The following is a 9,888-nucleotide window of genomic DNA, read 5'->3' as shown; positions in this document are numbered from 1 at the left end:
TGGCTATAATACCTCCATTGTTTTGTAGTGATGATTCAAAATATCCTGAAGGTTGTATGTAGGATATTCTAATTTTTTATATTGGATGCCAAGTGGTTCAAGGATGTGTCTAGGTCCTCAAGCAACCGCATATTTCAACAAAGAATAACAAGTCCACCACTAGAATGGACCAAAAGGCATTTGAAACAATGTTTCTTGTGCATGGGCGAATTTGGTCCTCTCTCTATGGACACACCGTGTGTTCGCATAATTTATCTTTACACATAGGGACTTTCCATACTAACCTTTCTATGAACAATTAATGACACAGGCAGATTTGTTTAAGATGCATTCGTGTAAGACGGTGACAGAGAGATCCGATGGGGCGTGTTCGTAATACGAGAGCGTTTCATAACGGCCGCAATTTATTAAAAATTTATGAAAAAGGGAGCGTTTTACAACTAAGGTCTCGTCAGTCCTTTTTCTTAAAATTGTATACGTCGAACTGCCCGATTTGAATCAACAAAGGATATTATTCTTCCGATTATTAGAACGGTGGCAATAACTGTACTTTCCCATGACACACATATATTCGAGTAACGGCCAGAGGCCGTGGACCGTTTCTGGTCGAGGAGAAAATTCACTACAGAAGAGAGGAGGAGGATTGTAACTGCAATCAAAATGAATTGTACTTACAAGAGGGGTCTCACCCCCGCCGCCCAGCTAATCAGCTGCTGCAAAATTAAGATGCTGAAGCCTGAAAGGGCCGTGCATCGCGCCACACAAGTAGCACTCACATCTTTCCGTACATTCACAGGCCGATAAATAATTAGGTGCTGGATGGGCCGGCCGAACGAACTACTACTGAGGAGCTCCCAGACGTGCCTGCACCCAGAGAGTTCAAAAAATCCCTGGCCGACATACTAATCGAAGAACTCCTCGGTCCCCCGTGAACGAGCTCTTCATCAATATCATGAGTGGTCGATGATCCAGGACCGAAGTTAGAGGTGCTTATACAAGAAGAACTTGCCAGCAGCAGTGGCCCACTACCTGCTGTTGATGCATAAATGGAGGGCGTAAGCTTGAGATGGTCTGGATGTACTGCTCCGACACCAAACTTGCAGGCTAATATCCCTTTTTCATCTTGCTTGGCGGTCATTCCCTCGTCGCGAGAACACAGCTGCAGCATGGCATCTACAAGGTGTGGACTATCATGGCACGGACAAGGCGCCGCATAAATTATACCATCTGCGGCGGCGTTAACGTTATCATGATGCTTAATCAAATCTTTTTCCTTGGATTTCATGTGATCAGAGAACAGGATCGAGCAGTAATTCGAAATGGTGCTTGTGGGGGAGGTCGGATCCGATGGACACTTGCCTGAAGTTCGTCTCTCCTCCTTCTTGTACCGAATCCCGCAGGCATTGCAAAGGGACTGGTAACATTGACAGAGAAAGAGTACGTTAGGGTAGAACTCAGAATATTAATCAGACGTGGTCATCTCCCAGCACAAAGAACACTGTTGTGAGTACGTCGAGGCGCACAAGAAGGATCATTAAATCAACCGGATCGCAAACGAAGAAAAACGATGGGCACCCACACTAGTGACGTATGATACGAGGAGATGAGCTATACCTTAGGACCTTGAGGTCCATTTCTCCACAGCGGAGTCTTCATCGTCTTGCACTGCCCACAAACTCTGGGTGCATGTCGTTCTTGACCCTTGCCACAAGGCGACGAATGGTCTATCAAGTTCAAAGCACCTGCATCCTGCCAGCAGCGCCTCATGACCTTTATATCATATTGGTGTTCCTGCATCAAGCCTGTAGACGCGCTAACGTTGGAGAGCTGCCATTGATCGGACGGACATTGTTGTTGGCCGAGGATGCTTTGCAGCGGCCGCTTCACCAGGATCTGCAAGTCTGCCGCGCTGCCTCTGTGCCGAGAAGTTAATGAAGTGGGATGTCGGAGCACATCATTATTGTAGTTGATCTGCACGTTTTTGGCTACTGGTGTGCGGGACTCGTCACGAAGATATCTGCTACATGGATCTCGTACCGAGCTTCTCGACATGCTTGTTGTTTCCTCGTCCACTGATGAATGATGCGCTGCACGCGCATACAAATCAGCACTAGAGGCATCGATTTTTTTGTGTGCGACCTGCATCCAAATAAGGTGCACATGTAAGTTATGATTCCCAATCACAAATAAAAAACACGACTACAAAAGCTAGTCATCTAACTGCATGTATATGACCTGCGAGGTGGAACAAACCAGGTTGAGAGTCGAGAGTCCAAACCTCGAGGCTATAATTCGTATGGGGATCGAAATTGAACCTAGTTCTCCGCGTCCATTTGTGTGAAACGTTTATAATGCTGGAGTACGGCCCATCTTTTTCGAGAGACTGTGCTAATGGAAGCATGCCCTTGGAGCTACAGCTCGCTGCATAGTCGAAAACAGCCCGTGATCTCTTGCAGGCAGCCGCAAGAACTTCATTCGTACACCCCTGCTCCTCTTCCTCCTCCACGGCCCGAGCTGCAGCAAGAAAGTGAGAAGCTGTTGCAGCCGTTTTGAGTGCCAGAGTTGCTTGTAATCTAGTACTCGAATGTAAGGGGGAGCCAGAGCGGGACATGGTGGCATCTGCTCGGCTGCTCTCCCATAAATCCGGCCCAGTAACTCCTGATCCCAGAGACAAGGTGCAGTCCACGTCCGAACTAGTGCAGACCTCAAACCCTTCCTCCAGATTGGAACCAAAGAAATCAAATTCTTGAGGCCGCTTGGGTGAGCTGGTGCACGAGCCTCTCCGCGACACAATGCCATCCGATGGTGAATTGTATCCTATACAAAAGCAGTTCAAGAAATCTGTACACGGGAATAGGCTTCTTACTTCTGAGAGGCTCTGAACACCGTCGTCGGCAAAAGCCGGTTGACATTGATGATTCGCTTTCATTAACGTCGAGAAGCTTGAGACAGATGAGCGCGAGGTTGACAAGTGAGAGTGCTGGTCTTGGGAACTAGAAACCGACATGTGCTCCTGATGGTGCCAACCTGCAGAGTGCTAGCAGTATGCAAATCCGCGGAACGTCTCCATATGGGACGTGCCATGCGGGTAGGTACTCTTCCTTGCAGCTGCGCCTTTCAGCTTGGAACATGCTGGCTGGATGCAGGCTGGAATCGAATCCCGAGGTCGTGGCTGGTAAGCAACCATGGGTTTCCCTAGGAGGAGCGCAGATCACCATTCACGAGCGCTTGTAGCACTGCAAGATGAGGTCTCCACCATGAGAGAGTGTGTGACGGGGGCAAATTTTATTAAACTTCGAGGGAACGCTAATAATGGTGTGGGGATCGAGGAAGCTCTTAAATAAATTGAGAAAAGAAAACGGTTGTAATTTTGATTTTGAAGATTCAAAACCTTTGAAATTTTAGTTATAAAATCGATTCACCTACGCAATTTTTTCAATAAAAACCGGTTGAACTTGAAGAAGGTTTTATATATATATATATTTCTTTTTTCAGTGGTTAGAAAAAAAAGGTTTATTTCTGACACTGCTCCGAAGGTCCAAGTAGCATGAGGAGCCTCCCGTAAAGAAGCCTGGGCCCTGCTGACGACTCGTGAGTCCTCGAGGCAACAGACGAGAGTGGCTGCCTGCTGGTGAGTCATGAGAAGCCTGACTTTGTCCACATGTAGAGGCGTTTCAATCGATTCGATTCCCTGCAATTTTGCATCTGCATGGCGTGGGCCGCCTGCAAACCGACTGACCGGGACTTGGGAGAAGATTACAGAGTGGTGAGTACTCAGTACTCTACTTGGTTGGTTGGCTGGCTGAGCCTGGTGGGTCCTGTCTGTCGTCTTTCATTGAGGTTAATAAGTTGGGTTCTTCGACGTTTTTTAAGAGCTCGGAGTCTCACTCGGAACGAGACAGTGAGACTCGAGTCAAGTAGAAAGAAATTACTTTCTACGGTGAGTCATGTGGGCGCTTTCCTCGAGGTAGCTTGCGCCCTGCCGCCAGCAGCAGCAGCAGCGCAGTTTTGTTTCGACGTGTCTGTCATTAGCAGAACTTGTCCCCCGTATTAAATCGCTACAAGCCCCTTCTAAGGGCTGTTCCCACGTGATGAGTGGGCCGGGCCATCCAAGCATCGTTTTTTTAAAATTCAAAAGTGGGTGCCATTATTTTGTAAGGAAAAGTGTATTGGGAAATCGACCAAAGTTTTCAATTTGTTCTTCAATATATGGGGTAATACAAATGTTATCTTTACTCCTAGAACAAATGTTAGCTTTAAAGTTTTTCCAATCAATATAAATACAACTCTTTTTAAAGATCTGAATAGGAATTAGATTTTAAAATAAAACCAATAATTTTCAAGCACCTTAAAAAATAATTAAAATCATAAGAACTATTTTAAAATAGAACCAATAATTTTCTTTTCTTTTTTTTGGACTTGGCGAAAAATTTGAAAGTACACTACTCACACACACCAGATGACATCGTTTACATAAGGAGAGATTTGAACCCATCACCTAGAGACTCACAAAATCTTTTCTTACCACTACACTAATACCCGATTGGCAGAACCAAGTATATGTACCTTAAAAAATGACTAAAATCATTACACACACACACACACATATATTACAATGTGTAGATATGAAATATACTTTTTTTTTAAATTATACAAGTTCCCTTTCTATGAAGGTCTGCTTTAGTTACCCCCTTTCAATGTGAAGGCTTATTTTTTTACATAACACTGTTAGTGGGCAAAATAGGTACTTGACGAGGTGTTACCTAAAATGTAGTACCCCCTACTACGACGATCCTATAACAAGCTAAAGAATTCCTAAATCAGACTCTTGAGTGGGGAGTTATGACCCATTTTTGGTGAAAACCTATTTTACAAAAACCCAAAACAGAGAATACTAGGGCTCGGCTTCAACCTAAAATAATCACATAGGCTTATTCCTCATCTCATTACCTTTCTAAAGAACCTTATCTTGTTCAAATCCAATAACCCTAGATCCACTTATTGCCATTTTCTTAAAAATAGTATTTCTATGGTGGCTGGCAAGCCAAGGGGAGAGACCAACGAACTCTCTTCTTTCCATGGATGAAGTTGAAGGGGAATGATTACATGAGCAAGACCTAGGCACTATGGAAGACACTATGGATGAATTGGGGAAGCATGATGATGCCTTGGGACAAGTGTAAAGAGAAGTTGGAGAAGAAACCATGATGGGTAGTGCTCAAAAATCCACTTCTCATAGGGTCAATCCTCTCCCAACCTTTCCAATGACATGCTTGTGGATAAATTCGATGCCCTTACTTAAAGCATTCAATCCATGGGTGCCAACATTGTGACTGAATTTGAGGCTATGGAGAGTAAATTTAATGCATAAGAAGGAGGTCTATCTACTCATAGAGAGGGCAAGCAAGTAATGAAGGAAACTCATGAAGCCACCATGAAGACTACACGTAAAACCACATGTGAGCTTTATGGCGGATGCAAGAAGACCTCATGGGGAAGTACAAAAAAACTTTCCAAATCAGCCTGGTTCTTCACACGTGCATGGGAGACCTCATATTGTTTGCCAAAGAATCAATATGGTGATTCTAGGAGGGTTCCAATACTACCCAATCTAATTTAGCCCATACATGTGGAAGAAGATGCTATGGGGAGTGATGTGTTGCAATCTAATGAAAATATTCACATGAAAAGAGTGGCTTATGCTCGTTGGGTAGAGCTTCCCCCTTACATCAAGAAGGAATACCAGGATTTTGCTCAATTCCTATCTTTTTACAACCAATGGCAAAAGTACAAGTTTCCCGATAACAAAGATGATCCCTCTTCTAACATTATGAAGAACGAACACTTATTTTCAGCTTTACCCAAAAAGTGAAGGGGATAAGGTTCAATTTGCCTCATTACATATGGAAGACTATGCACACCAATGGTGGAGACACTTGGTGAAAAGAGTTGAAAAGAGAGATGAACATGACATTCATTTCACCGTTAGTGTTTGATAAATACCATGAGCAATGCTATGAGCTTTCTCAAAATGGCATTATAGTAGAAAGGGAGTACATAAAAAGTTTTATGAAGTTATTCATGTATGTGGAAGGGATCAATGAGCAAATGAAGATGAAGAAGTTCATTCATGGGTTAGATTCCTTCATTAAGGTGGATGTATTAGCTCGACAGCCAAATACTCTCAAGGAAGCTATGAGGTTGGCGGAGCTTTATGAGCCTAAATACATAAAATCACAGCCCACTCCACTCATGAAGCAAGCATACAAGCCACAAAATACTTCTTCTAACATGAATAGAAACCCTCTCTCTACACCATCCACTTCCACTCCTATATTTCCAACCATATATAGGGGTGGACATCCCAAGAGTGGAGCTCACTTTGATGCAAAGAAAGGAAACAAATTCAACAAGAAGCCTCCTCAAACCTTCAAACAAGACTCAAAGGATGGATGACCCAAAGATTAATGAGTTGAGAATCAAAGGCTTATGCTTCAAGTGCAAAGAGAGATGGTCACCCGGGCATGTGTGCAAAGCTAAGAAGGTAGTGGCCACTATGATCCTCATGGATGAAGGAGAGGATGTTGAGGAGTCTAAGGATGTTGAAGAGTTTGAATATTGCTATGAAGTAACACTAGATGAGGAGTCAAATGAGAGAAATTCTTTCATACAAGAGCTTGATAGACCAAGGTGAAAGTGATGAGCAATTGGTGAGTGATATGACACTTCAAAATTCTGAAAATTTCAATATATTTCCAACTTGTGTTGTGTGCTCTAGAACTCAAGAGCAAGTGTTCAAACACCCTAAGGTTGGTGGGATCCATCAATGGGAGAGTTTCTCACATTCAAGATAACTTTATCAATTATAAATCCATCAACTCTCTCAACCTTCCAAGTACAAGTGACTAATGGAAAAAATGAGGAGACTAAGATGGCATTCCCTTCTACTAAGGTGATTTTATCCTCTTCATACACTTGGGAAGGTGATTTGGTGGTCTTAGACATGGGTCCTATTGATGTAATATTGGGGTGTGATTGGTTGTCAATATTGGGTGATTTTCACATGAACCTTAAACAAGGTGTTATGAGATTTAAACATCATGGATAGCAAGTAACCCTTGCTAGAAATCACTTAAAAAGGGCTCTCTTTGATCACCCCAAAGAAACTTAAGAGGGAACTCAAGACTCTTGCCACTATCTATGTGTTGCATCTTGCTCATGAAGGAATGAAAAGTAGTGGATAGCATATGGACAAAGATATGGCAGCCCTTCTTATAGAGTTTCAAGATATTTTTCAAGTGCCAAAGAGTTTTCCTCCTAAGAGAGATTGATCATGCCATTGTACATAAAAACTGTCAACAACCCTCCCTATCAATTGTCTAAGGTGGAAAGAGAGGAAGCGGCAAAGCAAGTGCAAGATTTGCTTTCCATGAGTCTTATTCAACCCTCATAGTCTCCATTTGCTTCTCTTGTTCTATTGGTGAAGTAGAAGGATGGGCCCTTTCACATGTGCATTGATTATCGTGACCTGAACAAAGTCACAATCAAGAATAGGTACCCCATTCCACTGGCATTGAAGATCTCTTGGATGAGCTCAAAGGAGTAAGATTTTTCACCAAGATTGATCACCAAGATTGATTTAAGATCGAGATACCATCAAGTAAGGATGAAGGAGGGTGATGAAGAGAAGATCGGATTTAGAACGGAAAGAGGGTTGTTTGAGGGGTTGTTTCACTTTATGTTCATGCCCTTTGGTCTTACAAATGCATTGGCCACTTTTCAAGCATTGATGATGAATACGGTATTGGCTCCTTTTCTATTCCAGTTTAAGCTAGTTTTCTTCGATGATATATGGATATATATCAAGAGCAAAGAAGAGAACCTATCTCATGTAAAGCAAGTGTTTGAAGTGATGAGGGAGAACAAGCTATTTACAAGGGAGAGAAAATGCTCATTCATGGGTGAACGAAGTGGAATATCTTGGACATTTGTTGGTGGGAGAGAATGGCACGAGTGGACTCAAAGAAGGTGGCATGCGTCAAGATTAGCTTGTAACACCAAGCAATTCAACTCAATTGAGAGCATTTTGGGGGTTATCTTCTTGCTATTGAAGATTTATGGAGCATTATGCACGCATCAATAGCGGCACCTCTCACCGATCTTACCAAGAGGGAAGCTTTCTTTTGGGATTCTATCCACCACCACTGACAAAAGCTTCAATGTACTCAAAATCTTTGCTTACATCGTCGCGCATTCTTATTTTTCCCGATTTCTCCAGACTTTCTATGTGAGAGAGTGACTGCAAGTGGAAGAGGACTTGGGGCTGTTTTGTATCAAGAGCATGGCGTTATTGCCTTTGAGGGTCGAAATCTTACTGAAAAGGAGATGCCATTGCATGTTTATGAGCAAGAGATGCCTGCTATACTTCATGCTATCAAGAAGCGGCATCATTAGTTCCCACTTTAAAGTGAGAAGTGATCATAGGGTGCTGAAATTTTTCTTATCCCAGCCAACTCTCTCTCTAAGAAAAAGAGGTGGCTGGGCACTCTTCAAAGTTATGATTTCAAGATATCATACACACCAAGAAAGGGCAATGTAGTAGCAGATGCATTGTCAAGAATGTAGGCTTGCACTGTGGCATCAATTATGGTGGTTTATAGTGATTGGATTAAGCGAATTCAAGAGGAATACCTCCTAAATGAGGTTGATGTCCACATTTATAGGAAATTATAGCAAGGTAATCATGAAGATATTCCCCATTATAAGCTTCACAAAAACCTCTTATGGTACAAGGATCGAGTGTATCTTATTTCTACCTCATCCTACATAGCAAAGGTGCTTCATGAGATGCATTCTTCTCCACTTAACGAGTCATCTTGGTGTGTTGAAGACATATGACAAAGTAAACAAAAGTTTCTTTTGGAAAAGGCATGTGGAGGGATGTCAAGAATTTTGTGACGGAATTTCCTTCATGTTAGAGAAACAAAGATAGCCATCAAGTACCCAGTGGTTTACTTCATCCTCTACCCATTCTGAATGGGGAGTGGACTCACATATCAATGGATTTCATCATGGGTCTTCCCAAGACTAAGCATGCGTGGGATCAAATATTTGTGGTGATTGATCGCCTTACCAAATCAACCCACTTCATTGCTTCCAAGATCACATATGGGGCATCTCAAATGGCCAAACAATTCATGGAGCATGTATCCAAGTTGCATGGTTTTCCACTCAACATAGTGTGTGATAGAGACACCAAGTTCATGGGGACTTTTTGAGGATCTTTGTATGCCAGAACATGAGCACACAAATTACTCCATCTATAGCCTATATCCTCAAATGGATGGGCAAACGGAGTGTACCAACAAGTGGCTTGAGGTGTACTTAAGGCATTATTATCATGATATACAAGCTTAATAGGATGAATGGTTGCATCTTGTTGAAATTCACCATAATTCAAGCAAGCATTTGAGCATTGGGATGTCTCCCTTTGAGGCACTTTATGGGTATCAAGTGCATGTGTCTTCAATAGCCTTTCAAGAAGACAAGGTAGTCAACCCATTGGCTAAAGAAGAGTTAGAAATAATGAGGCAACTTCTTAAACTATGTAAGAGCAATATGAAGAAAGCCCAAGAGGTCATGAAGGCTAATGTGGATAAGCATAGACACAATGTGAAGTTTCAAGAAGGATATTAAGTACTTTTGAAGCTACCCAAGAGCTGTCACAACACTCTCAAAAGGGGTCTACCAATTCTAAGTTTTCCCATTGGTACTCCATTTCTAGTACTAAAATGGGTTGGCGATTTGGCCTACAAGCTTGACCTTTCCTCTTCTACGAGAATCCACAATGTGTTTCATGTATCTAATCTCAACAAGTATGTGGATTCT

General features: G+C 42.6%; 1 protein-coding gene across 1 annotated transcript; it reads right to left on the bottom strand.

The window, feature by feature from the left end:
• Positions 1-550: 550 nt before the first annotated feature.
• On the bottom strand, positions 551-3,281 carry LOC147613237 (uncharacterized). The gene is made up of 3 exons (XM_086782071.1): positions 2,279-3,281; positions 1,615-2,139; positions 551-1,414 (listed from the first exon to the last, which is right to left on the bottom strand). Exons 1-3 carry the CDS (start codon positions 3,005-3,007, stop codon positions 809-811), a joined length of 1,860 nt encoding a protein of 619 aa, XP_086638197.1. The 5' UTR covers positions 3,008-3,281; the 3' UTR covers positions 551-808.
• Between the last annotated feature and the right edge of the window lie 6,607 nt (positions 3,282-9,888).

This window comes from Cibotium barometz, chromosome 44 (assembly GCF_041138505.1).
Source record: "Cibotium barometz isolate CiBa-2024 chromosome 44, ASM4113850v1, whole genome shotgun sequence".
Classification (NCBI taxonomy): Eukaryota; Viridiplantae; Streptophyta; class Polypodiopsida; order Cyatheales; family Cibotiaceae; genus Cibotium; species Cibotium barometz.
Note: the sequence above shows the minus strand (reverse complement) of the source record. Positions and strands in the feature narration are given on the sequence as shown.

Coding starts and splice junctions, on each gene's coding strand:
- LOC147613237 (XM_086782071.1), bottom strand. CDS start 3,007: ATGTCGGTTTCTAGTTCCCAAGACCAGCACTCTCACTTGTCAACCTCG. Junction 2,140..2,278: donor ATACGAATTATAGCCTCGAG/GTTTGGACTCTC, acceptor ATTTGGATGCAG/GTCGCACACAAAAAAATCGA. Junction 1,415..1,614: donor ATGGACCTCAAGGTCCTAAG/GTATAGCTCATC, acceptor CAATGTTACCAG/TCCCTTTGCAATGCCTGCGG.